The sequence below is a fragment of the Mytilus trossulus genome, chromosome 6 (genome assembly GCF_036588685.1).
Source record: "Mytilus trossulus isolate FHL-02 chromosome 6, PNRI_Mtr1.1.1.hap1, whole genome shotgun sequence".
Taxonomy (NCBI): Eukaryota; Metazoa; Mollusca; class Bivalvia; order Mytilida; family Mytilidae; genus Mytilus; species Mytilus trossulus.
In genome coordinates, this window is record NC_086378.1 from 49,062,306 (window position 1) to 49,087,119 (window position 24,814).

Consider the following 24,814-nt stretch of genomic DNA (forward strand, 5'->3'; position numbering starts at 1 on the left):
ACAGACTTATGAATGCACATGATGCAGTTTTCGGAACTTATATTTGACATACATATTTGTTTTAAACTAATCTAAAAGAATAATAGATACATGCAGTCTTGTAGGAAAATTATTTAATTTTCTTATAAAAATGAAAAAAAAACTGTTTCCACTATCATCTTACATTATCTTATATTTAATTGTTTACATAAAGTTTGATAATTACGGCGTTTTTGTAGAACCTAGCTTGGTGTCCTAAACTACAAATTGAACTTGCAGAAGCACAATTGAAAGTAAGTACATAATATGTAACTATACAATTTATTTACGAAAGAATGGACAGTTTAGGTAAGGTGGCATTTCAAACATGGTGAATACTTTTATTTATTTACTTGCTACACGAACATTTTTGTATACATTGCTACGGACATTATTAGTTACATAGTCATTTACTGACCGGGTACGGAATTTACCCTGGTCAGTAGGTTTGATACCTGGTGAGGCGAAGCCGAGTCAGGTATTAAACCTACTGACCAGGTTAAATTCCGTACCCGGTCAGTAAATGACTATGAAACGAATTTACCCCATCGATTCACATGTTTGAAACGACAAAAACCTAATGAGATCAAATGCCAAATGGTGCACAAATTTGAGACAACTTGCCAAGTAATGCACATGTTTGAGACAACAAAGAACTAGAATTAGACAACAAACAACAAATGATGCACATGTTTGTGACAACAAATGCCAAGCGATGGACATGTTTGAGACGACATTAAATGATGTACATGTATGATGTACGTATGAGACGACAAATGCATACTGATAGAAATCATACATGAATATAAATAGACATGTTTAAGACGACAAACAACAAATGATGCGCATGTTTTTGACAACAAATGCCAAGTGATGGATATGTTTGAGACGACAAACACCAAATGTTGCGTATGTAAGAATCGACTGGCTTTTTCGTTGTTAAATACTACAAATATAAGTGTAAACAAAAATTTAATTCAACAATAACAACACCATTGCATGAACAACTAATATCACAGTCTCAATAAATTTTGACAAATTGTGTCATTGAATGTTAAGAAAAGATCATCAATGTCATTTTGAAACATTAAAATAGAAGTTAATTGTTCGAATTGTACATCCTGAAAATGCGGGCAAGATTGGTTTATTTTGAACATTTGAGATATTTGCAATTGTCTCAGTTTGCAATGAACTTGATTGAAAGTCAGCAAAGAGATCAGAAATATTTAAACCCTGCAACTTTGAAATGGCGACTGAACGACAAGCTGAAGGTCCATCCCCACATTCTTCAATCCTAGGCACAATACTTGTACTTTCATTCACTGTTTCAGGTGGCGGCAAGGCAAGTAAAGTTGAATTTTCAGGTGCTGGCAATGCTAGAACAGGAAATTTTGGGTGGCTAGACTTTTTCCCATTGCATGGCCCATTGCAATTTTCTCTTCAGTGTCAGTTCTCTGATAAACAGTGAGGGACTGAACTGATTTATGTCCGGTCACTGCCATTATTTGAGATGTATTAAACATACTTTTTGTCAATATTGTTGCTCCAGTTGCACGAATGAAATGATGTGTGTAAATTTGTGAAAGTTTAGCCCCCTCACTCAACTTTGTCATGAATATTGCCAATGTTTTTTCTCCTAATCGTGAGTTACAATACCAAATTGTATCGTCATCATTGAGTGATTCCTTCGGCCTCTGCCATAAACTAGTGCATAAAGGATGAAGTTTGCTGATATATGTTTCATAAGATTTGACAGGACAATAGGGTGATCCAGGGAACTCGGGCATAACGCCCGAGGTTGATTCTCTGTCATTACCTCTATGATTTTTTGTGAGTTCATCTTCACACTTTGCCACATATTTAAGTCCAGTCTTTGGATCATTTGAAACTTTAAATGTAGATTTTGTCTTTCCATGCATATTTTCCTGTGATCTTCTACAAAAAGATAGCCTGATATCAAATTGCACTTTGTTCAGTAGAGCTCCTGGTGCGTCAGGGATCATTATAATAGATTCATATAATTTCATACGGTCTGTTTCATTGATGACTGGGTGGTGGTCAACACTGCCTTTACCTAACCCTTTTAATTCTGCAAGCGCTGCCTTAAAACACTCGTTAGCATCACAAAACTCAGGGTCCTTTATTATATCAATCTTTCGGCTGTAAGGAACCCCGTGTAGATGTCTGTTTAGAGCATGTCTGGTTTTTTCGAACGATGTAGCTTTGTAGTGTTCACCGTCTTGTTTACGTGCGTTCATGTAAAAGTGCCCCAACACTTTAGTTTTCCTGAGTTATATTCCTCAAACTGTTCGTCCTCGCCTGTTGCTTTTAAATATGCTTTAAGAAGTCTTGCTGCTTTTTGGTTACTTTTGATTGTTTCTTTAGAATTAATCAGCATTTTCTTTTTTTCAATGTCGTCTGCTGTCAGGGACGCAAACCGTTTCGTCGCCATTTTGAAATTTTCTGTTGAGAGCAAAGAACGATAACTCTATCGTTGACAGGGTATTGCTAAAACAGTGACCGGGTATACAAAATACATGGTCTTTGTCAGGGTATTGCTAAAACATAAACCGGGTATAAGTAATACATGGTATTCACGTGGTGCTAATTAAGGACAGGGATTGGTTGATTTCTTAAGAGGTGGGGTAAATATAAAATCTTATCTTAGTGAGAATTTTACCATCTTTAACTAGGATGGTTATTAGTCTGATCTTTATTATACAACATTTACCTAATATCTGGGATATTCATACAATTAAAGGGGTATGCCTTGGTGGGTTGACATAATTTATTTATTGATTGATTCACAATTTGTCGATATAAAGATATGTCATATTGTTTAATTGATGGTGTAAAGTCAAGTGGACAACGAGTTAACGAGTTGTTACGAAAGAATGCTCCCTCTCCTACATTGTACAAAAACAGAGGCGTACTTAAAACAGCGACAGTTTCGTTACTTATTTCACAGTACCGGGTCTCGACGAACAGTCAAAAAAAGAAGGAAATATGGTCTACTGCCACGTATCTATATTCCAGAGAAGCTTCATTATTTTACAAATATACAAATGTAAATAAATATTTTTTTTGGTGAAACCTTGGATCATGTCTATTGAATATTAACGTTGCAGTATAGTTATTAAATGTCATTACATGTTAATTTTAACATGCTATGACGTCAAAGCTATATTAAGGGTGGTCTTTCTGCCTTAAAAGAGGAACGAAAAATACCAGAAGAAAAGTCAACTCAAAGATTGAAAAAAAACCAACTTACAACATCATTACCAAAAATAAAACGAACATCTTTCGGAAGCCCTCTCGACCAATCATCTTAACGTTTCCATGATATGCAAATAATATACGAATTATTAATCCGTATTTCACTTATTTTATAATGACATACTTTAACGTATTCTTCTCATCGGTAAGTTCATGTTCTTTTTAAGAGACATGGTGTAATGTATAGCGCATTATCTATAACTTCAAAGTTTAAAATTGGTATCAATAATGCATTACAACTTACAAATGGTGTTACACCAATCATTTGTGAGGCCCTTTATAGCTTGCTAATAGCCGTGATCCCAGTCTCCGTATTGAAAGCCGTACTGGTATATTTTATATGAGTTCTGACATGGATGCACATTTACAACACGTTCTTAAGTCTATTTAACACTAGACCATATACAGTGATATCCGAGACATTGGGGATCCATTATCGAATTAAAAAGTCTACGCCTAGAATTTTATAATTGGTTTTGTATTTTGGTGAAGTCCAACTGAATAAAAGTAACGTGTGATTACATGTATTATCCGTGTTCATTTTTACTCATTAAGGTTCATCATAAGGAATTGAAAAATATGGCCGTGTTTACACCTCAAAAATTACTATGAGTACAGACAAACTGGTACATCCAGGAAAGTTTTAAGGCATGGCAGGAACTAGATATATAAAAGTTATATGAAGTCTACGTTTCAGAAAATTAAAAACTTACCTGCATTTCGATGTGCATTTTTTTCCAGTCTGCAGAAGATAGAAAAATAAACAAACACCTGAGTTTCATGTGATACGGTCCACGCAGTTACACAGTTTAAACCTGTTAAATCACCCATTGTTTACAGGTGTATATTGTCCATCTATTGTCCATTTAAATCAAAACTACTCACAACATTGATTATATGAGGGGAGCTTCTCAATCGTTTTCACTACTTAGTTAATTTTTGCACTTTCTGCAGGAACGAAAAAAAATGGATAGCAAAATCTAGAAAAGTTTATAATTTTCTGAAACATAAAATGTATTTAAAATTTATATATCTAGTTCCTGCCATCCCTTAAAACTGTTGCAGGTGTATAGGTTAGTCTGTACTCAGAATAAAATTTGGGGTGTAAATACGGCCATTTTAGCCAAAAGGTTATGATGAACCTTAAAACATCGTTTGGTTATGACCATGACAGTTTGAATCGGTATTTGATTTGACCAGTTACTTGTTTATTATAGGTAATAATAATCATGTGGAATGGTAGAATCTTTTAATGTACATTAATTCGCATATTATTCATATATAACATTAAATGCTGCGCGCAGTTCTTGAACTGAGCATGCTTAATACGTTAATTACACGGAGCAATATCGTTCTCCGATTTCTGAGAAAATTGCGCTTTTGGACAAAAGAATGTTTCAAAGACTAATTGAGGATGTTCGAAGATATATATGGAATAATAATGGTATATGTAAACTGAATGTTCAAAACACTTGTTTCTTGTAGAAATTTTGCAAAATGTCAAAAAGTTTATTGCGACTTTTGAATTACACTCATTCTGAAGACGGAAAGAATTCAGGATATAAACCCTCTGACATTTTGTCGGCAGCTAGACAGAGGTAATTTATGGGATATAAATACAATTAGTCTTAGACAGCAGCGGAGGTAAAGAAAAAAAACCTATTTATTCAGAACAGCGTTTTGTTTTGTCTTGTACGAGTTTGCCTCCGTGATAAACAGTTCGGAAGTACCTTGAAGAATATCATTCCGATACCTCTTACGAATTCAACGGCTAAATTTAAAAAAAAATCATTAAAGAAATTGTCTAACAGAAAACAACGGGATACGGTTGTGAATCTCACAGAGGTTTTTTTTTCAAATGTAGAAATGTAAATGCACATGCTTTTGTACGGGAAAATGTCACATATTGGAATTTTCAAGTTCATACTACTTTTTAGCTCACCTTGCCCAAAGGGTCAAGTGAGCTTTTCTCATCACTTGGCGTCCGTCGTCCGTCGTCGTCGTCAGCTTTTATAAAAATCTTCTCCTCTGAAACTACTAGGCCAAATTAAATCAAACTTGGCCACAATCATCATTGGAGTATCGACTTTAAAAATTTGTCCGATGACCCCGCAAACCAACCAATATGGCCCCATGGCTTAAAAAAGAACATAGGAGTAAATGCAGTTTTTGGCTTATAACTCAAAAACCAAAGCATTTAGAGAAAATCTGACAGTAGTAAAATTGTTTATCAGGTCAAGATCTATCTGCCCTGAAATTTTCAGATGAAACGGACAACCCGTTGTAGGGTTGCTGTCCCTAAATTGGTAATTTTAAGGCAATTTGACTGTTTTTGGTTATAATCTTGAATATTATTATAGATAGAGATAAACTGTAAACAGCAATAATGTTCAGCAAAGTAAGATTTACAAATTAGTCAAATGACCGAAATGGTTAGATGATCCCTTTAGGAGTCATTGCCCTTTATAGTCCATTTTTAACCATTTTACGTAAATCTTAGTAATCTTTTACAAAAAATCTTCTCCTCTGAAACTACTAGGCTAAATTAATCCAAACTTGGCCACAATCATCAGTGGAGTATATAGTTTTAAAAATGTGTCCGGTGACCCGGCCAACCAACCAAGATGGCCCCCATGGTTAAAAATAGAACATAGGAGTAAATGCAGTCTTTGGCTTATAACTCAAAAACCATAGCATTTAGAGAATATCTGACATGGGGTATAATTGTTAATAAGATCAAGGTCAAGATCCATCTGCACTGAAAATTGCATATGAATCTGACAACCCGTTGTTGGGTTGCTGCCCCTGAATTGGTAATTTTAAGGAAATTTTGCTGTTTTTGGTTATTATCTTGAATATTATTATAGATAGAGATAAACTGTACACAGCAATAATGTTCAGCAAAGTAAGATTTACAAATAGGTCAACATGACCGAAATAGTGAATTGACCCCTTAAGGAGAAATTGTCCTTCTTAGTAAGTTTTTAACAATTTTCATAAAATTGGTAAATTTTTACTAACATTTTCAACTGAAACTACTGGGCCAAGTTCATTATAGATAGAGATAATTGTGTATTTCAAGAATGTTCAGTAAAGTAAGATGAACATACACATCACCATCACCAAAACACAATTTTGTCATGAACCCATCTACTTCCTTTCTTAAATACTCACATATACTAAGGTGAGCGACACAGGCTCTTTAGAGCCTCTAGTTATACTACAAATTCACATTTAAAGCGAAAGCGTATAATACGAACCTGTAGAATTATTGCAGATGAGATAACTCTTAACAAATGACATAAAAGTTATAGCAACTATAGATTTCTTTATGTGATTCAACAGTGAGCAAAATCCATAGCGCACAGTGAGCAATAACAGGTCTCAAAATGTCAAGAAAACAAACATAAAATATACTGGTGTTAAACCTGATTACTGGCCCTAAACCTTTTCCTAACCTAATACAGAACTATAACAGTACATCATAAGAAAATCTATAACATTTAGTTGAAAAGGGCCTTGCTCATCAGAAAGGTAAAACAAAAACCGAAACCCCTCACATCAATCATTATTACATTTAAACATGTTTACGTAAAATGAAAACTGTTACATTTTAAAAAGCACTAAAACAATACACTATTTTTGTATCAATAATGTAATAGGTGTGGGAGGTTTATAAAAGACGTCAATCTAGCAGAGACATACAAAAAAACCCAACCACACACACACTAACTTAAGTATATGTAAAAAAAAAAAACTTTTTGATATCATCATTGTTTTAAATTTCAAAATATAGCTAATCCCGGATATTAAAATAAATGTCTTAATGGACCAAAATACACGCACTAACTCAAATATTTGTAAAAATACGACACTGTTTGAAATCATCTTTTTTTAAATTTCAAAATATAGTTAATCCCGGAGATAAAAACAAATGCCTCAATGAACCAAAACGACTAAGGCTCTAGTGATTTATAGACGAAACGACATATGAAAGAACGGGTTTATGGTCAAAATGTCTTCGAGGCAACAGAAACCAGAAAGACACAAAGTGTAGATCGAAAAGTACTCGCATTCTTTACAGCTATTGCAAATCCCAAAACAGCCTATTAAAATCATGTATCCTTAGACTTAATCATTGATCAATACATATTCAACATCCATTAGATTGAATTGTCATTAACTGAGACATGACCTTGTGTGAAAGCTAGTTTATGTTAAGCACTATTAGTTACATTATTTATAGTTTGCTTTTGTTTATTGATTATTCATCCTAATAGTCGATTTGACCTTTCATTTTACAAAAAGCAACGGGGTCGATGCTACTACTGTATGAAATGTTTTGTTCGAGAATGTTACCAGCCTATTTATCATTTCTTTAATTAAATATCATTGATATAGAGACAGCAGTCTTAGAAATAGCAAGCGACAAAGAAGTTAAACACTATAGAACCGTACTACCTTCAAAACTAAGCAACACCATATCACATAGTACAAATGTGTTATGTGTTTTTGTGAATTTACTTTTTATACCCCCGCTTTAAAAAAGGTGGGGTATACTGTTTTACCTCTGTCTGTCCTTCCATCAGTCAGTACGTCCGTCCGTCCCATGAATATTTTTCGCCGCATTTCTCAGGAACTACAATACAAGGATTTCTGAAATTTGGTTTCAGGGTTTATCTAAGTCAACTATACCGTGTGATGCGTTTTCAGATTGATCACTTGGCAACTTCCTGTTTACCGAACACTTGTATGATTTTACACATGATAGCCAAGTTGAAAATTTTCGTCACATTTTTCTCAGGAACTACAATACAGGGATTTCTGAAATTTGGTTTCAGGATTTATATAAGTCAGCTTTACCTTGTGATGCGTTTTCAGATTCATCACTCGACAACTTCCTGTTTACCGAACACTTGCATATATTTACACTATTAATAGTATTCACTTGCGGCGGGGGTATCATCAGTGAGCAGTAGCTCGCAGTTTCACTTGTTATTGATATCTTAAAATATCCAAAACTTGAATGTTTTTTACTGCATGTAGTTATAGTTATAATTGTATCAACGACACATTTTGGGAATTGTCAGATTGTAAATGCGTTTGTTTAGTTTGTTTAGAAATTTTGATTCCAGTGCCACTTGTGGATCGGTTTGACACTAAAAACGCATATGGTGTGTAAAATCATACGATTATAAGCATTGTTATGTCTGATTTGACTGACAAAGTAAACATACAATATGTAGTCGGTTTAAACCAGTTTTGCTCGTCACTAATACGCCTTTTTTCAGAATTTTTACAATTTTTCGTTGACTACTACCAAAAAACGCATTATTATGCTATTGTTTCAGAAACAGTATATTTAACGGATATCATCAACAGGACAGCTTTGAGATGTTCAATACACTTATAGATGGTATCAAGAACGAAATGCTACAATTAACCAAGGTAAAACATGAAAATAACACAAATAATCATAACTTTGTAATTATTAAAACAGAAAACACACACAGTCATATAGATACATAATAGTCTTAAAACGCGCAACACTTTTAATGTAAATCGGCAATATACGTAGAGCGTTGACAACTACAAAGGCGTACTAATAAGTTGCAATGTTTCTATCAAAAAGAGTTCATTTTTTATTTTCTTGTTGTGGTAACATCCCGTATATAGATGTTGAACTTATTCATTTTTGATTGTACGAAAATTAGACATGTTATGTTTTGTATGACCAAGTTTTATTATGTTAGTCCGACGAATATAGGAGCCATGTGCATGCATATATATATGATGAGGGCTTTGTCATTTTTGTCATGTTTATGCGCAAGTACAAAAACCTCTTAAAATGATTTTCATATATGAAGAGCGTTCAATGAGGGGAGAGATTGAGTGTTTTATAGTACGCATAGTTATGTCAGAACTGTCGAATTCCCTTTTTGAAGTTCTATAGCCCATATTTCTCCATACATTTTGACATATTATAACGACGTGTTAATATTTTTCGCATTTGTGTTTAGAGAGAAAGCAAAAACACAATCACATCGGATTGGCCGTTTATCTATCTTCGTTGAAGTGCTTGCAATTGAAATAGTCGGTTAATTTCGATGTGTGAATTTCAACAGAGAAGAAACAAAATGGGCCTGGGTTATAAGCTGCAAATGAATCTTTCTGTATGATGGATATTACCCGATTCTCATTGATATGCCTGGAATTTATATTTGATTGGAAACCCGTTGATTAAGATCTTTTGCCAACATATAGAAATCTATACCACTTCAGAAAAACCTATTTAATTTTTTTTTTTTTTGAAAATTTGTATGGTCTACCTCAAAAGATTTTACCTCTTTCACACTCTTGACAGCTTCTTCTCTGTACTTGTACAATCAGTTTCAAAGTCCGATTCTTCCAAATGATTTATTCCTCTTTTATTACTATACGTACAAACACATGTAACGTCGCATGAACTTTGATGACGTGAATATATTCCCCCAATCAAAACATCCGGTAAAACTGATGCGACCATTGCAGTGTTAATTTCCAATAGAGAAATTTAAAATGCTACGTGCACTAACCTAGACAATTTCGGAATGTACTAATGTACGTGAACTGTGTTGTAAGGTGATTCTCTTTATGAAAATAGCTTTCTGGAACAAGTATTTCAACAAATAAAAAAATAATCGCGATTTTTTGGTGGACAGCAAAGCTTGAGCCAGACTATAATGTATACAACACTATGTGTTTACGTTTAGAAAGAATTTTGCAGTTCGACCAGTTTCGCTTAATAGGAACTCCCTGCGCGTATGTATTTTCACTGCATCTGACATGCGTCATTATTATTCTTATCTAGTCTTAAACTAACTACAACTTATTAGCTTTACTTTAGTAATAGAATTTGTAAACTTTGAATCTTAACTACACAAAAAAAAACCGACATAATTATATTATTTTGTATTCAGAAACGTTAGCTTCAATTTATTCTTTATCATTTAACTGACCCCGATATCGATATTAATTTGTACAACAATAACATGAATAACCTTGAGAAGCTTTACAAACCGAGCCTCAGACTCAAAGTGATATGTTCCTCAGACAACAGACAATGACAAGATATCTCTTCACAAACGAATTTAAGATAATCGAAGCGGCTAGGTACATGAATGCAAGCCAAACCATAGGCCTCCTCGCAGACAGCATTTGCTATCCCCTTACCACACGAAAGCAGATCTCAATCAACTGACTATTACAATCATAGAAATGATAGACCTACTCGGAAAAGATTTTGGATAAGAATTTTGAAACCTTTGGCACCTAATGGGATAAATGAAACGGTGCACATCGAAATCGCGCAGTGCTTTTCTTTTGGGTTACGTTCGATATAAATACAGTCTCTAATGTTATTTCTTTATCAGTTTGTCAGAATTACATTTCTAATTTAAACCAGTTTAAACTACAGTGTTCTATTCATTTGTGAGGGATATATAAGTACGCAGTCACGATTAATTATTGGTCAATTTTCCTAAAAGTCATTATCAAGCGGCTATTCTGTTTTCGATGATTAAATACACAGCCTCTGTAACAATAAATATCATACAAGCATATATCAGTCATTGCTGTTTATTTGGAATATTTTTCACGCAATTGTGATTGTAGTATTTAAGCTGACGTCACCTTTGAAATTTTAGAATTGAACCGTATCAAACAATACTATTTTCATTTGAAGCATAACTTCAAGCTCAACTTTGTACTTATTTGGCTTTATATATAACTATTTTGAAATGAACATCACTGCAAAGTAGTATGTAAATGAAACGCGAGTCTCAATTAAATTATTATCCTTGTACCTTTGATATACTATAAAGCTATTTGCAACAATTATTTGCATTCTCTGTTCATTGCTGTTGTAAATAGCTTTATAGTATCAATTTCATTTTTTTTGCGTCTCTGTGTTCGGTTGTAAATGAGTTATTGTATACATTTCAAGATTGTAAAAGTCTAATCAGAAAAAGATTGATACGATTCGTTGAACATAAAAATCATACTAATGAAAGTTACTTTTGTTATTTCATGTATTTATAGAATTTATAGAAAATTACATTACAGGGTGTTGTTTTGTACGCTTTTTATGCGTTTATATAAAAAGTCAGCCAAACATTAAGCACCACCTATTTTTATTGCATCGAAAATAATTCATGTTAAAAAATCAATCGTTCCTCAAAGAAGAGAAAATATTCATGTACCAATGTTGCTGAAATATACCATGAACAAACAATCAACTTGAGTTTGGACAGTTATACAGGCTCTATGAATTTAAATTTTGCGTTCATATAAAATGATAAATAGTGCAAATTACTTAGGTTTATGTACCCTTCTGTAGCCATTTTTGTACAAACTTTTCAAACTTCAATTGTATCAAAACTACAGATATAATGAATAATAGAGATAGGTCATTTTGTACATATTCCAAGGAGAAACTTGATGCAAAGCATTATTTTTTACTGTTCCATTGTATTAAACCCGCGTTTTTTCCTATTCAGACTTTGTAAAGCGTCACCAGTGTCTGAGCAGAAAGTTGATGAGCCAAGGGTATGTCAAAGAACGTCTCATCCTTTTTCTAAAAAATTTCATCGGAAGGTACCAAGAACTTGTTGATAAATATTCCATATCAACTTCACAAATAATACAAGATTGTCTTGAAGTATAGATTTTGCATACTGACGTGGTTATCTTAAAGTCATAAGAAACCTAAAAAAAAAAATTAATGTATATGTTTTTTTATAACTCATTGGATAGTTTTCATTATAAAACTTATGTACATATACTTTTTTCTGAAGAAAATTCTTTAGTTTATTTATATTTAGATGAAGCTTACTTTATTTTAATTGCTTCCCTCCAGGAAGCAATTCCCCCGACATATTTTCCGGATGCAAAGTGACCTCGGGGTGACCAATCTCGTAAAAATCCGGTGTTCGCAATACGCATGGATGTCCTTAAATAAACTATTATCTGAATTTACATGTTAAACACGTGCTCAATTTCTATGCTTTTTTGTTGACAATTTGTCAATTGTTGACAAACAGGTGACAATCGCTAAACTTTGGCTTCAAAACACGAACTTTAATACCTGCCATATTTTCACAACAACACTGACTGATTGAACAAAAAAATTGACGATTATACGAAATTTACATGAACAAAAATAAAAAGATAAATTCGTGCACAGAAGACTTTAGTTTATGATTTTTGTATATATTGGTGGAATAATTGGAAGAACATTATTTTATACCGGTCACTCGTTTCTTATGACTTTAAGAAAGTGTTATAGTATTCTTTTATTCGTTTATTAATATTACTTTTACTAATAAGTCAGTTTTTTTAGATATTCATTTGACGTGACCCTGTGCTGATATAAAACATCATACTTTGAACGACAAAATTATTTCATTTATTTATATTACTTTTACTTATGGATCTTGTCATTCTTTGAATGACAAAACTATTTTTTTCAATAAATACTACTTTTTCTGTTAAGTCTGTTTTTTATGATATATATTTGACGTGACTCTGTACTTTTGTATCCCGTCATACTTTGAACCACACAATTATTTTATTTATTATTATTACTTTTACTGTTAAGTCTGTTTTTTCTGTTTACAAAATTTTGAATTTTTAAAAAAACTAAGTTTTTTTTTACTCCAGGAGTAGATAACCTTAGCCGTATTTGGCATAACTTTTTTTGAATTTTGGGTCTATTTTGATCTGAGCGTCACTGATGAGTCTTAGGTACACGAAACGCGCGTCTGGCATATAAAACTATAATCCTGGTACTTTTGATAACTATTTTGTTATATCTACTTTACGTGACTCTGCATTTATGTATGCCGTCATACTGTAAACGACAAATTATTTTATTTCGACCTTTGCGAATTTTAAACGCACAGTTTTACACCAGTACTGAAAAGCTTCCATCCTTTACGGGCAAAATTTACATGTATAAAAAATATCGTGTAAGATAAGCAAAATGAGGATGTTAAATTTGATGTATGCCTTGTTGTGCTACTTCGTTCCATTTGTTGTTTTTATAGTGATTAAGATGATTACACAATGTTGACTGTTGTACCCCTATTTTTAACATTTTGCTCTTTCAGTATGTTTGTTTTGTTCTCGCATCGTTGACAATGTAATGGAATAATATGCGACTGTCAAGCAAGTGAGAGGTTTAGCTAGCTATAAAACCAGGTTCAATCCACCATTTTTGCCTTTTGATTTTGGACTTTCCTTTTTGAATTTTCCTCGGAGTCCAGTATTTTTGTGTTTTTACTTTTTTCTTAGTGTACTTTAAAGGCAATTTAAAATTTCAAACATTAATATTCTTCGCAATAGTTAAACAAGTATAGTTTAGGTGCTGCTTAACTTTCGGCGGACTGTACATAAACACATAATATGAATATATCATTACAAACGAGAAACAAGTTTGAAATGGTCTTTTTCTCGAGTGTAATCATTTTAGCTCAACCACTATCATTTGAAATGTACTTGATATTCCCCGACTTTAGTTTGAACCTTATTGAACAGTCGTCTTAACGTGTACTCAACCTTTACTTATTACCATTTTAAATGTGTATGAAGAACACTTGATCAAGTCTTAATCATTCTCGACCTAGTTTTAACTAAACTCGACCCAGTCAACACTACCCTAGGCATATTTCTGTATCTATCTTTAGAATTTCAACAATGTATGAACTGTTTTTAACAAAAGCTATTTCCCTTTGACGGAAATTTGTTGGACAAGTTGAAATTTAAAATGTATTTAAAGTTTTATGAAAATTTAGATTAAATGAATTGATGCATAAGTTTTATAACTAACTTATGGTAAACTTATGTATATATTTTTTTCTCGAGAAAATTCTATCCTTTTTTAAATTGATTGCATAGTAAGACCAGTTGACTTACTTACATAATCCACTTCGTCCCAAGGGGGACATTGGGCGACTACAGTTTCTCTCCATTTCTTCCTGCCCATGGCTATTCGTTTTTTTTTTCAGGTCATCCCAATTTTACTCAGCTCGGTTGTGAGTCCCCTGCGCCAGGTGTTTTTGGCCTTCCCCTTTTTCGATGTCCTTGGAAGTTCCATTCTAGGGCTTGCTTGGTAATGTGTGTGTCTTTATTTTTTAGGGTATGCCCGATCCTCTTCCACTTTCTTGCTCTTATTGTCCGAGTTGTTGGCTGTTGTTTGGTTCTTCTCCATAACTCATTGTTTGATATTTTGTTTGGCCATCTGATGTTGAGGATGTTTCTCTAACATTTATTGACAAAAGTTTGGATAGATTTGATGGATGCATCTGTTTCTCTCCAAGGCCTCATTGATTTAGTTTTCTGTGCGTTGATGTATAAGCCTGTTTGTTTTGCTACTGTTTCAAGATGTAGTGCATCTTGAAAGCGATGAGATAGTGCACAAATGTCATCAGCAAATTCGAGATCTTCGAGACGTGTTGTGAGGGTCCATCCAATGCATTTTGGATCTTTGTAGGCTGATTTACCAGCCCAGTCTACTAATAATAGGAAAAGGAGATGAGAGAGAAGACAACCTTGACGAACCCCAGTTGTTACAGGGAATAATTCGGTCATAGTTCCACCATTTATACCTTAACAGAAAAATTGGTCGTAATGCAGTTTTTATGTCAATTTGATGATCTTTTGCGGGATTCCATAGTGTGCCAGAATGTCTCATGATCAATGCTATCAAAAGCTCTCTGGAAATCCACAATATTTAGGTATAGTGTCGTCTGCCATTCTATTGTCTGTTCAATAATAATTCTCAATGTTGCTATTTGGTCTACACATGATCTTTATTGTCTAAAGCCAGCTTGTTCATTTCTAAGTATCTTGTCGACTTCATTTTTCATTCTGCTAAGGATGGTGCTACAGAGCAGTTTACTAGATATGGACAATAAAATAATACCTTTTTTTTTGCAAAGCGACTTGTTACTTTTCTTAGGGATTTTTACCAAAAGTCCTTTACTCCAATCATCTGGTATTTCTTCTTCTTCCCAGATCTTATTTAGAAGTTTAACAGGTATTGGACAGATTTATCCTCCAAACTTGTATAGCTTCTAGTGGTATGTTATCAATTCCGCCTGTTTTTCCCTTCTTTTTTTTTAGACTTTTGATAGCTTTGTTTATTTCAGTTTTAGTTATTTTGCTGGTTTTGATGTTTAATGTTGGACCATTTTGTAATTCAGGTGGATCTGTAGGTGGGGGCCTTTTAAGAACCTGCTCGAAATGTTCTTTCCACCTTTCAAGTTGATCCCCCAGTTTAGTGAGGGTATTGTTGTCTTTATCTTTGATAGGTGTATTTGAAGTTGGTGGTTTACCGTTAATTGCTTTGTAATGTTGTATAGGGTTTTGGTGTCTCCCTTGCTACAGGCGGCTTTGGCTACTTTGGCTACTTTTTCTACAAAGTTTCTTTTATCTTGTTTGCAACTATTCTTCACCTCTTTATCTTTATTGCTGTACTGTTCTTGTGTCTGTTTTTTTCTGCTGTCTAGTTATAGCAGTTAGAACTTTTTCTTTCACTTGTCTTCTTTCGTTGACAATTTTCCAGGTATTTTCTGACATCCATTGCTTGTGGTTTTGTTGGAGATAGCCGACAGTTTCTTCACATGCTTGAACAATAGAATCTCGGGTCATTTCCCATGCTGTGTTGATGCTAGTTTCTTCATCATGTAGATTTTCAAGTACACTCAATTTGTTTTGCAGCAGAATGTGGTAGTCTTGAACAGTTTTAGGGTCTTTGGATAGATCAAAATTAAATTTCTTTCGTCTAGATTTTGCTTTTTTGTTGAAAGTATTTTTAGTTGTATCTTTGCAATGATTAGGTGGTGATATGATGCTATATCTGCTCCTCTCTTGTTTCGTACATCTTGTAGAGATGACCTCCATATTTGGGATATAGCAATATGGTCTATCTGATTTTCCGTCATTCCATTCGGCGAAACCCAAGTAACTTTTTATTACTAGACTGTTTACAGCACAAAAATCAGCAAAGATTACACCGTTCTCGTACATTTCACCGATTCCATTTGGTCCCATTTCTCTTTCTCACCCTGTCCTGTCCTTACCCACTTTTGCATTGAGGTCTCCTAGTACCATGAGGATGTCTCGTTTTGGCACAGATTTTACAATGGTTTGCAGAGAGTTGTAAAAGTCATCTTTCTCTTCTTCATCTGCATTTGTTGGTGAGTCAACCTGGATTATGGTTGTTTTCTGAAATTTTGTGTCAAACCTGGCAGTAATTATTCTAGAAGACACAGGATTCCATTCTTAGAGAGACTGCTTTGCGTTTTAATTACCAGAGTAGATGATGGTATGACCAGTGTTTAACGTTGTCATGCCAGAGGTATTCCATCTTACTTCACTGAGTCCTAAAATTTCAATACTGTATCTGTCCATTTCTTTGGCTGTCTGCAAGCTATTTCCATTTTGATACAGTGTCGTACATTCCAAGTCCCAATTTTAGTTGGATACTAAGGTGAGAACAACTTCATCTGCCTTCGCGTCATATATTGTCCTCGTGGTTTTGACGAGTAAGAGGGTTTTCTTCTGTAGTCGTTTCTGTAATGTAATATTTTTTACAAGTTAGGGGTGTTGGCCCTAAGCTATACCTTCTACGTGAAGGGTCGGGTTGTTCTGTAAGGGTTTTCTATCCCTTAGACGATTGCTGTTGCCAACGAGTTACATCTACCCGGATTTTCTGTTTGGATTGACTTCCATAGCCTTTGACTATTCCCAAGTCACCCACAAGGCAGTGTGGCATTTAACCCATAGCTGGGACAAGGTTGATGAGATCTAGGGCGTGTCCACACACCGGTGGGCCTGCACTCTGCATCTCTAAGGCCCTTGCTGCTCTGAGATCCCTTGCAAATTAGCCTGAGAAACTGGACCCCAGTATCCGTATATTTTTGTCTTTTTATGGGTAGTTGTCTCATTAGCAATCATACCACATCTTCTTTTTTATACATGTCTATAACAAAGGCTAAAAACCCCTGACTTGTATCAGACGTAAAAGTGTAAAACACATTTAATTTGATCCTACTCTGTCCTACACATCTAGCCAATGTAGAAAATAAAACACAACAGTATTAACAAAAGTCCAAGTTCAATCCCAGAAGAGGTAACAAAACAAATTAAGCAAAATGACAATGACATATGAATAACTAAATAGATTTTTAAAAATAGAGTAGGTAACACAAGAAATTTAAGCGCAGTCCTTTCCGTCAGGGATTTAGAATCATACCATCATAATAGCTTGATATTAAAATAACCAATATCATTCCAGCACCTGGTTTTGAAAAAAACAACATCCAATGTAAAAAGACCCTATAAATCATGGGATTAATGTGATAGCTGTAACTTCAGTAACGTTTATCCAAAGATACGGCGATGTTTCTGGTCAATATTTTATTTTCATTTATATAATTTCAGATCAGTACTGCGAGACTTTTTTTCTATCAAAAAAGCTGTGGCACGATATGCATTTTACTCTTCCACGTTCACTCTCAGTTTTTGTTATATTCATTTTTTTTGTATCAACTTGAAAAGTTTAGCCTTTTTTGAATGATTTTATATAGTATGTTTTACAAATACACTATTGTCCCATGTAACCCGCATACATATGTTACACCGCTATATTCTATATGTACCTGTGTAGAGTTAGGAGCAAACAATAAGTGGCGTTGCAAATATCCCCAATATTCGCCAAACAGGATGGTTTGATGTTTGACCACGGTTGTACCTTCAAAACAAAAAGTTAGGCAAAGATGGAAAACAAAATCTCAGCACAACTTTCGGCAATTTGTCAAACAATCTTACTAAATATTATTTACAAGTTATATGTTATAAAAAAACATGCTAAAATCCTACGTATATACTATACAGCTTTCCAAAAGACATTTACGTGAGTTGAAGCTGATGGAAACATCCAAGTATTGTTAAAACCTTACCCAACAGTTGTTTAACGTTATAATGTTGTATGAGAAGAGATACAGTGTCAATAATCCAACATTAATGTATAATATATATATATTTTTTTTAATATATTTTTAAAAATCGTGTTGATAAAAACCAAATATTATCAATAATAATCACTATTTCTAGTTGCAGTCGATTGTCTACAAACATGTGTTCGTCAGTTAAAATAAAAAAAAATATACCTTTTTTGGCAAATATAAAAAGTGATAATTGGCATGTTTTATTTTCAGGAAAACGATTCTGATGTATATGGTACGTATGCTAATGAATGTATATACTTTCGTACGCTGAATAATACAAAGTAGCACAATAAGACACTTGTCTATTTTATTATGGTAATGCTGCACTATTATAAACTGAAAAAGAAACGTGTTCCTTAGGAAAACCCTAGTATACACCTATACCATAATTTTGTACGTCTAATAACATACAAATGTACGTGTTTTGGTGGCGGTGGACGTGAACGACATCGCAGAACGTTGTTTATAGGAAACAGAGCGTCACTGATGAGTCTTTTCTAGACGAAACGCGCGTCTGGCGTATATACTAAATTTAGTCGTGGTATCTATGAGAAGTTTATTTACATGATGTACTTTATTTTCATTTTTACAATGCATCATTTTCATTGATGAATTCAAACCATCAGTGGATAAAATTTGTTAATTCACTAAACTAAAGTGTGTGTAGTAAAAAGATACATCAACAATAAAACAGAAGTTAATCTACCTTTAGGAAATTAGTGACTGTAATGGTGCATATGCTTATCCAAAAATGTATGAACAAAATAAATATCAGTTAGTTCATTTATCAAGCCTTTGTCTCGAAAAGTTCTCAATCCGATGACTTTGGTTGGTGTTTTGAATTGAGCAAACAAACTAAGACGACCTCTACCAATATCAAAATTATATGACCTAAGCGAGTGTACATGTATTATTATTTACAAAATAACTTAGTTATATATATGAGAAGATATGATATGTGCTAATTAGACAAATTTCATCCAGAGTAACAATTTACAAAAAGTAAACCATTACGATTAAAGGTCAAAGCAAGGATTCCAAGAGGAAACACATCTATAAAGGGCCTTACAGTTTACTCGTGTAAAACCACTACAACAGAAAAAAACAGCAGTCGAATGTATATAAAAACGAAAAACACTTATAAACTATAACATCCAACGACAACACCTCAAACAGTTACCTGTCGTTGAACAGGTGAACAATGCATCGGGTTTAAACGTTTTAACAGCCGCATAAACTTATTTCACGTTTACCCAAAGTAATAGTGTAGAATTACAACATAGACAGACACACTTTAAAGGGGCACTAGCTGTCAAATTCATGGTCACCAATTTGACTCAAATTCTCATAATTGATTAATAACAATGTAAAACATTTATCCAATCTATCAAACGTTTAAAATAAACAGTTTACAGAGCATGAGGTAGATGATATGTAGGTTCGTTTCGTGTGTATTTAAATCCAGATGCCATCTAATTAACTATCGATTTGACCTCAGATGACCATATAAGCGATGTAAACACAAATAAAGATATGAATAGGTTAAACCAGCACGTGCAATTGGATTTTTAAAGGTCTGTTTGATTTGAATTTAAAGATTAAAAATATAAGTTTCTCATTGTTTTTTAACCGTATAAGAATGATTTATGTGGATCGAATTAGTAATCAAATGATTTACCGTAGTTTCACTTTCATTGTTGACATTTCTTCTTCTTTAAATAACCAGTTCACGTACAATGAATGCGTTGTCAGTCTCTAGCTAGGGGTTAAATTGAAGTTCACATGAATACCGCTTAGAATGATGATGACGTATTCACTTACAAGTGAATCAGTCAAAAATTATGTATAATCGCTTATTTCAACAAAATTAAAGCAAATTGATTGCTAAAAGCAAATTATTATTTCATCATTCCAATTTAATTAATGATTAATCTAAAAAAAAATCATGCTTTATTTTTTTTATATATATCGTAGCTAGTGCTCCTTTAAAATATCAATTAAAATAGCTCAACGCAATCGATAGAAATATCAACAAAAACAAGTTAACATACAACACAGGTTAAACTAATAATATTGTAGTGAGAAGTACATATAACGATGGAGTACGGACAACAAAATAAAAATAAAATGTGTTGTTCATAGTACATGATCAGAAATGAAACTTTATCGTTATACTAAATACTTGTCAAAGGTGGTATATATTGATAAAAGTGAAACAAAATGGAACACAAAATAATAAAACATTTACTTTATCTTCTAAGTTAGATCGTGTATATAATTTATATAATTTGAAATTAAGTGTGACGTCCATTTTTAATGAACTTATACATTATTTGTCAAAGGGCCAGCTGAAGACTGACTTCGGGTGCTGGGTTTTCACGTTGTGTTGAAGACTCGTTTGTCGGATTTTTGTTTTTTGGAAAACCCCCTATTTCTTTTCGCATTGTTATTGAAAAACAAAAATGCATTACGAATTGTACCAATATGTCATATTAACATAAACGTACGATTCGAGGGCACACACATTTACTGAAAGTTAGTTAAAAACAAATAACAAAAAAAAATTAATAAAAAAAACATATAGAGAATAAACAAAACATCCCATGGAATTGGTGTTTTAGCGCTACGCAGGCTATGCATGCTGATCTATATAGTGTGAGAGGACTGAACATACAATTTATATTAGATGTATTTGTAAATATTTAAATTATTGTTATGACGTCAGTTTTTTCGTAAACATTGTAAACAAACCAACGCCTTTGCGTTATTTCTTTATCATACAAACTTTGTCACAGATTTTCACGTTTTTCAAAACGTAAGATAACATTCATTTCCACGAATAAGCGTTTGATCCTTGATATCTGTTGTATTGTCATGAAATAATGTTTGTCACAGATGTTCTTGAGCTGTAGTCGGCTTGATTGTCGGAAAACATTCACATTCGTCTGATAGCTTATTGCATTGCAAGATACATTTGATAACGTGTCGACAGGTATATTGTAGTGTAAATCATTTTATAAGATATTCTCATCGTTTGTTTCTATCCAAATAAACTGATAACGATGTGTTACTCCTCAACAGAAAACATTATTATTTTCTGTATCGAAAAATGGAATGAAAGATATATAAATATCAGATGACACTAGGAGTCATGCAAACAATGTCTGCATATCATTCTTGAAACCACTTATTTTGAAACTGTTCTGAGATGTTATCAATAAATCAAATGAAAAAAATCTAACTAAACATAACTAATGAAGCTAAATCTTTTGTTGGTGTAGGTAAATCAGATGAAGAGATTATAATGGGAACATGCAGTGGTGTAAGATTATTTTTTGGAACCTTCGTTACTGAGTTTAAGTTCAGTTCTTGCAAACATGTAAGTCAATTTGTAGTGATTACATATTACATACACGTTTTGTTTTATATATTATTTATACTTACTCATATAACTATTTGGTTACCTGGTTAACCAACATTTTTGTTTCAAGGTAAATCGTAAAATTTGGAAGTTCACAACCTGACAACAGCAAACGCACGAGTATATTAACCTGCTGAAACACGGAAAATTACTTTCACATTCCTGTCTTGGTTCGTACGCATCTTCAGAAAAAACGGCCTGTGTTTTTAAGATAATTAAGCTTAACATTGTTTTGACATTTTTTCTTTGTTTTGGTACATTGACAAAATAATATATGCAATCCAAGCTTTCGTTATGGGTTTAGGTGACAATGACCAGTATTGTGAATTAATGATATACTCCTTGCGTTCTTTTCGTTTATTATTGTATTATCACAATTCATAACGCGTTTAATGATGTTTTTGCAATTGTCGGAACAAGATAATTAGCTCGTAGCTTACAAGCTTTTGTTTGAACAGATAACTTTATAAAGTAGTTCATTGTGTTAATCCATTATTGACTTGTTTAATTGATAGATATTTTTCTGAGGAACACGATGGATATCACATATGGAGCAAGATATGCTTACCTCTTCCGAAGCAACTAAGACCGTCCTCATTTTTTTTATGGATTCGTGTTGCTCTGCAGTCTATTATGCTTTTTGTACTATTGTTTGTCTTTGTTTTGTCGCTATGGCGTTGGCAGTTTGTTTTTGATATATGCTTTTGGATTCCCTCCGTTATCGTTCGCCCTCTTTTTATCAAAAACAAGAAGATTACAAAAGCCAGATCATTTAAGCTAGCACATTCTGAGATATTGATGATACTCTTGCCATTGACAATTCAAACTGTTCTGAATGGGTTCAATTTATATAATTACCCCCCCCCCCTATTTTTAGCCGGGCTAGCAATTTAATAAACCATTTTTCAACTGATCGGTATTCAAGTGTCTAGACAGAAAGTTGATAAATCAGGAATGTGCCAAAAAAGGGCCGTCCTTTGATAAAAAAAACATTCATTGTTAAATCAATTTTGGTGACATTCTTTTGGTTCGGCTCGGTATTTACTTATCATGCAATTTGTGTAATAATTAAGATAAAAATACTATAATCAAGGACTTTCTGCGTTGGATTTCTTTGTATATCAGGATATATGCTACCTTACCTTTTATATAAAATTTCTACAGATATTGTGTTCGTTTTAAAAATACAAAATATTCTTTTTAACACTAACGTCAACAATTCATTTATATTGTCCAGTCTATTTCCAGTGAAACATAACTATGTAGTTGTTAGTTGATAGTTTGAGAATAGGTTGATTGGATAGCTTTATTTATAGCTGACTATGCAGTATGGGCTTTTCTCATTGTTGAAGGCCGTATTGTGACCTATAGTTGTTAATGTTAATGTCATTTTGGTCTTTTGTGGATAGTTGTCTCATTGGCAATCACACCACTGCTTCTTTTTTATATTAGGTTGAGTGTGTTTTCCAGAGGTTTTCAAGCATTACAGTTCCAATTGTACAGTCGGAACACAAGCACACAAAAGATAAAAACAATAAAAAATGTAAGATATTGCTTTCATAACTATTTGGATACATATTATGGTTTAACAAACTATTGTATAATTTACATCTTGCAAAATCCTTTTGTATTCGCCTTTATTACTTTAAAGAGTAAAACGATGCTAATGATCATGTGAATGAGTGATTGTTAAGCTATCAATCATGTGAATGAGTGATTGTTAAGCTATTAATCATGTCAATGGCAAAATTTTTTTTTTTTTAAATTAATATGACTATGTGTAATGAAACAAGACACCGGACTGTTGACTTAATAAACTTAATTGGGAACTATGTAATTGCAACTTATATTAATCCCTTCCAACATTCCGTGTGCTGCATATTAGTGACAGTAGCGTGCCGTTTTATGTGGAAGCGATATGGCTCTCTCTATACTGAGATCGGAATCGGGAAAATAAAATTTGCCATTTAAACAATCTAAAAATAACAACCACAGCCTTATGTCTTCCTTAATTGACGCAGTGAGCCTTTTATGGTGCCGATGATTTGATATTCCTGACATTGCATCATAAAAACGTCTGTTGAATGCCCTACCAGTAGGAATTACTCTTGAATAAAACTTTAAAGCACCTGTAAAAGACTGGAGAACACGTTATGTTGTTCTGTTTTTGCTTAACAAGTTTGAAATATATTTTTTTCAATTTCAGCAGTTTCTCTTGGGGAGTTTTTACTGACATTTCGATTGTATTAATTTCAAGCCCCAAAAAAGTAAGAACATGTGTTGAACCTACGGTCTTATTATGTGCCAAAGGAACTTCTTAGTGATCGCATAAACAAACAAATTCACTCATCAAGTTCAGGCAAGTTGAATCAACCCGCGGGTCTGCAAACAAAAAATTCATCTCAGTAATGTATAACACATTACGATCCCGTTTTGTCCTTTAAAATAAATTCTAGAAATGTTAAGAATTTTTCAAATGTTGCACAATACAGACTACAACCTTGAGGCAAACAGCGGTTTGAAGTAAAAGTTTGAAACCCAATAACTCGGAATCATCTGGATTTGCTGTTGAAAGGCTAAAAATGAGCTGATATATTTTTTTCCAATAAGGGCAAACTTTCGTTGGCTACCCACCATATCTTGTGCGTGGTCAAACGGCATATAAGTAACAGAACACAAGTCCTTATCAATATAATCATTTACACCTAAAACCGTGTGGTTATGATAATTGCTGCACAAGCCTCCAAGAACCATCATTTTTAGGACATAAGCCAATCGATGATAAATTTTAGATTAAAAAGTGGTATATTGTTAAATGGACCAGCTATTTTTCCCACATTTTTTTTTCAATAATTGTTTGACAACTTCAACTTCATTGCCGAAACAAAACTAGATTTCTACAATTAGTAGTCATCATACATCCGGTTTAATTTAGACGAAAACCTTCCGAAAATCTTAGATATTATTCTGAAGCATCTAGTTTATTACTTTAATTTTCCAAAAACTGACAAAGAACATAAAATTTAATTGAATGAACCGTGAAAAGCTG

At 33.3% G+C, this 24,814-nt stretch overlaps 1 protein-coding gene across 1 annotated transcript in view; it reads left to right on the forward strand.

Moving 5' to 3' along the window:
* The window catches only part of LOC134723491 (ubiquitin carboxyl-terminal hydrolase 16-like), a 51,654-nt gene that overhangs the window by 104 nt on the left and 26,736 nt on the right, over positions 1-24,814 (forward strand). The window contains exons 2-7 of the mRNA XM_063587089.1: positions 219-272; positions 4,780-4,892; positions 8,646-8,742; positions 18,555-18,576; positions 21,626-21,723; positions 23,218-23,308. Coding sequence (XP_063443159.1) covers positions 219-272; positions 4,780-4,892; positions 8,646-8,742; positions 18,555-18,576; positions 21,626-21,723; positions 23,218-23,308 — 475 coding nt within the window. The remainder of the gene's footprint in view (positions 1-218; positions 273-4,779; positions 4,893-8,645; positions 8,743-18,554; positions 18,577-21,625; positions 21,724-23,217; positions 23,309-24,814) is intronic.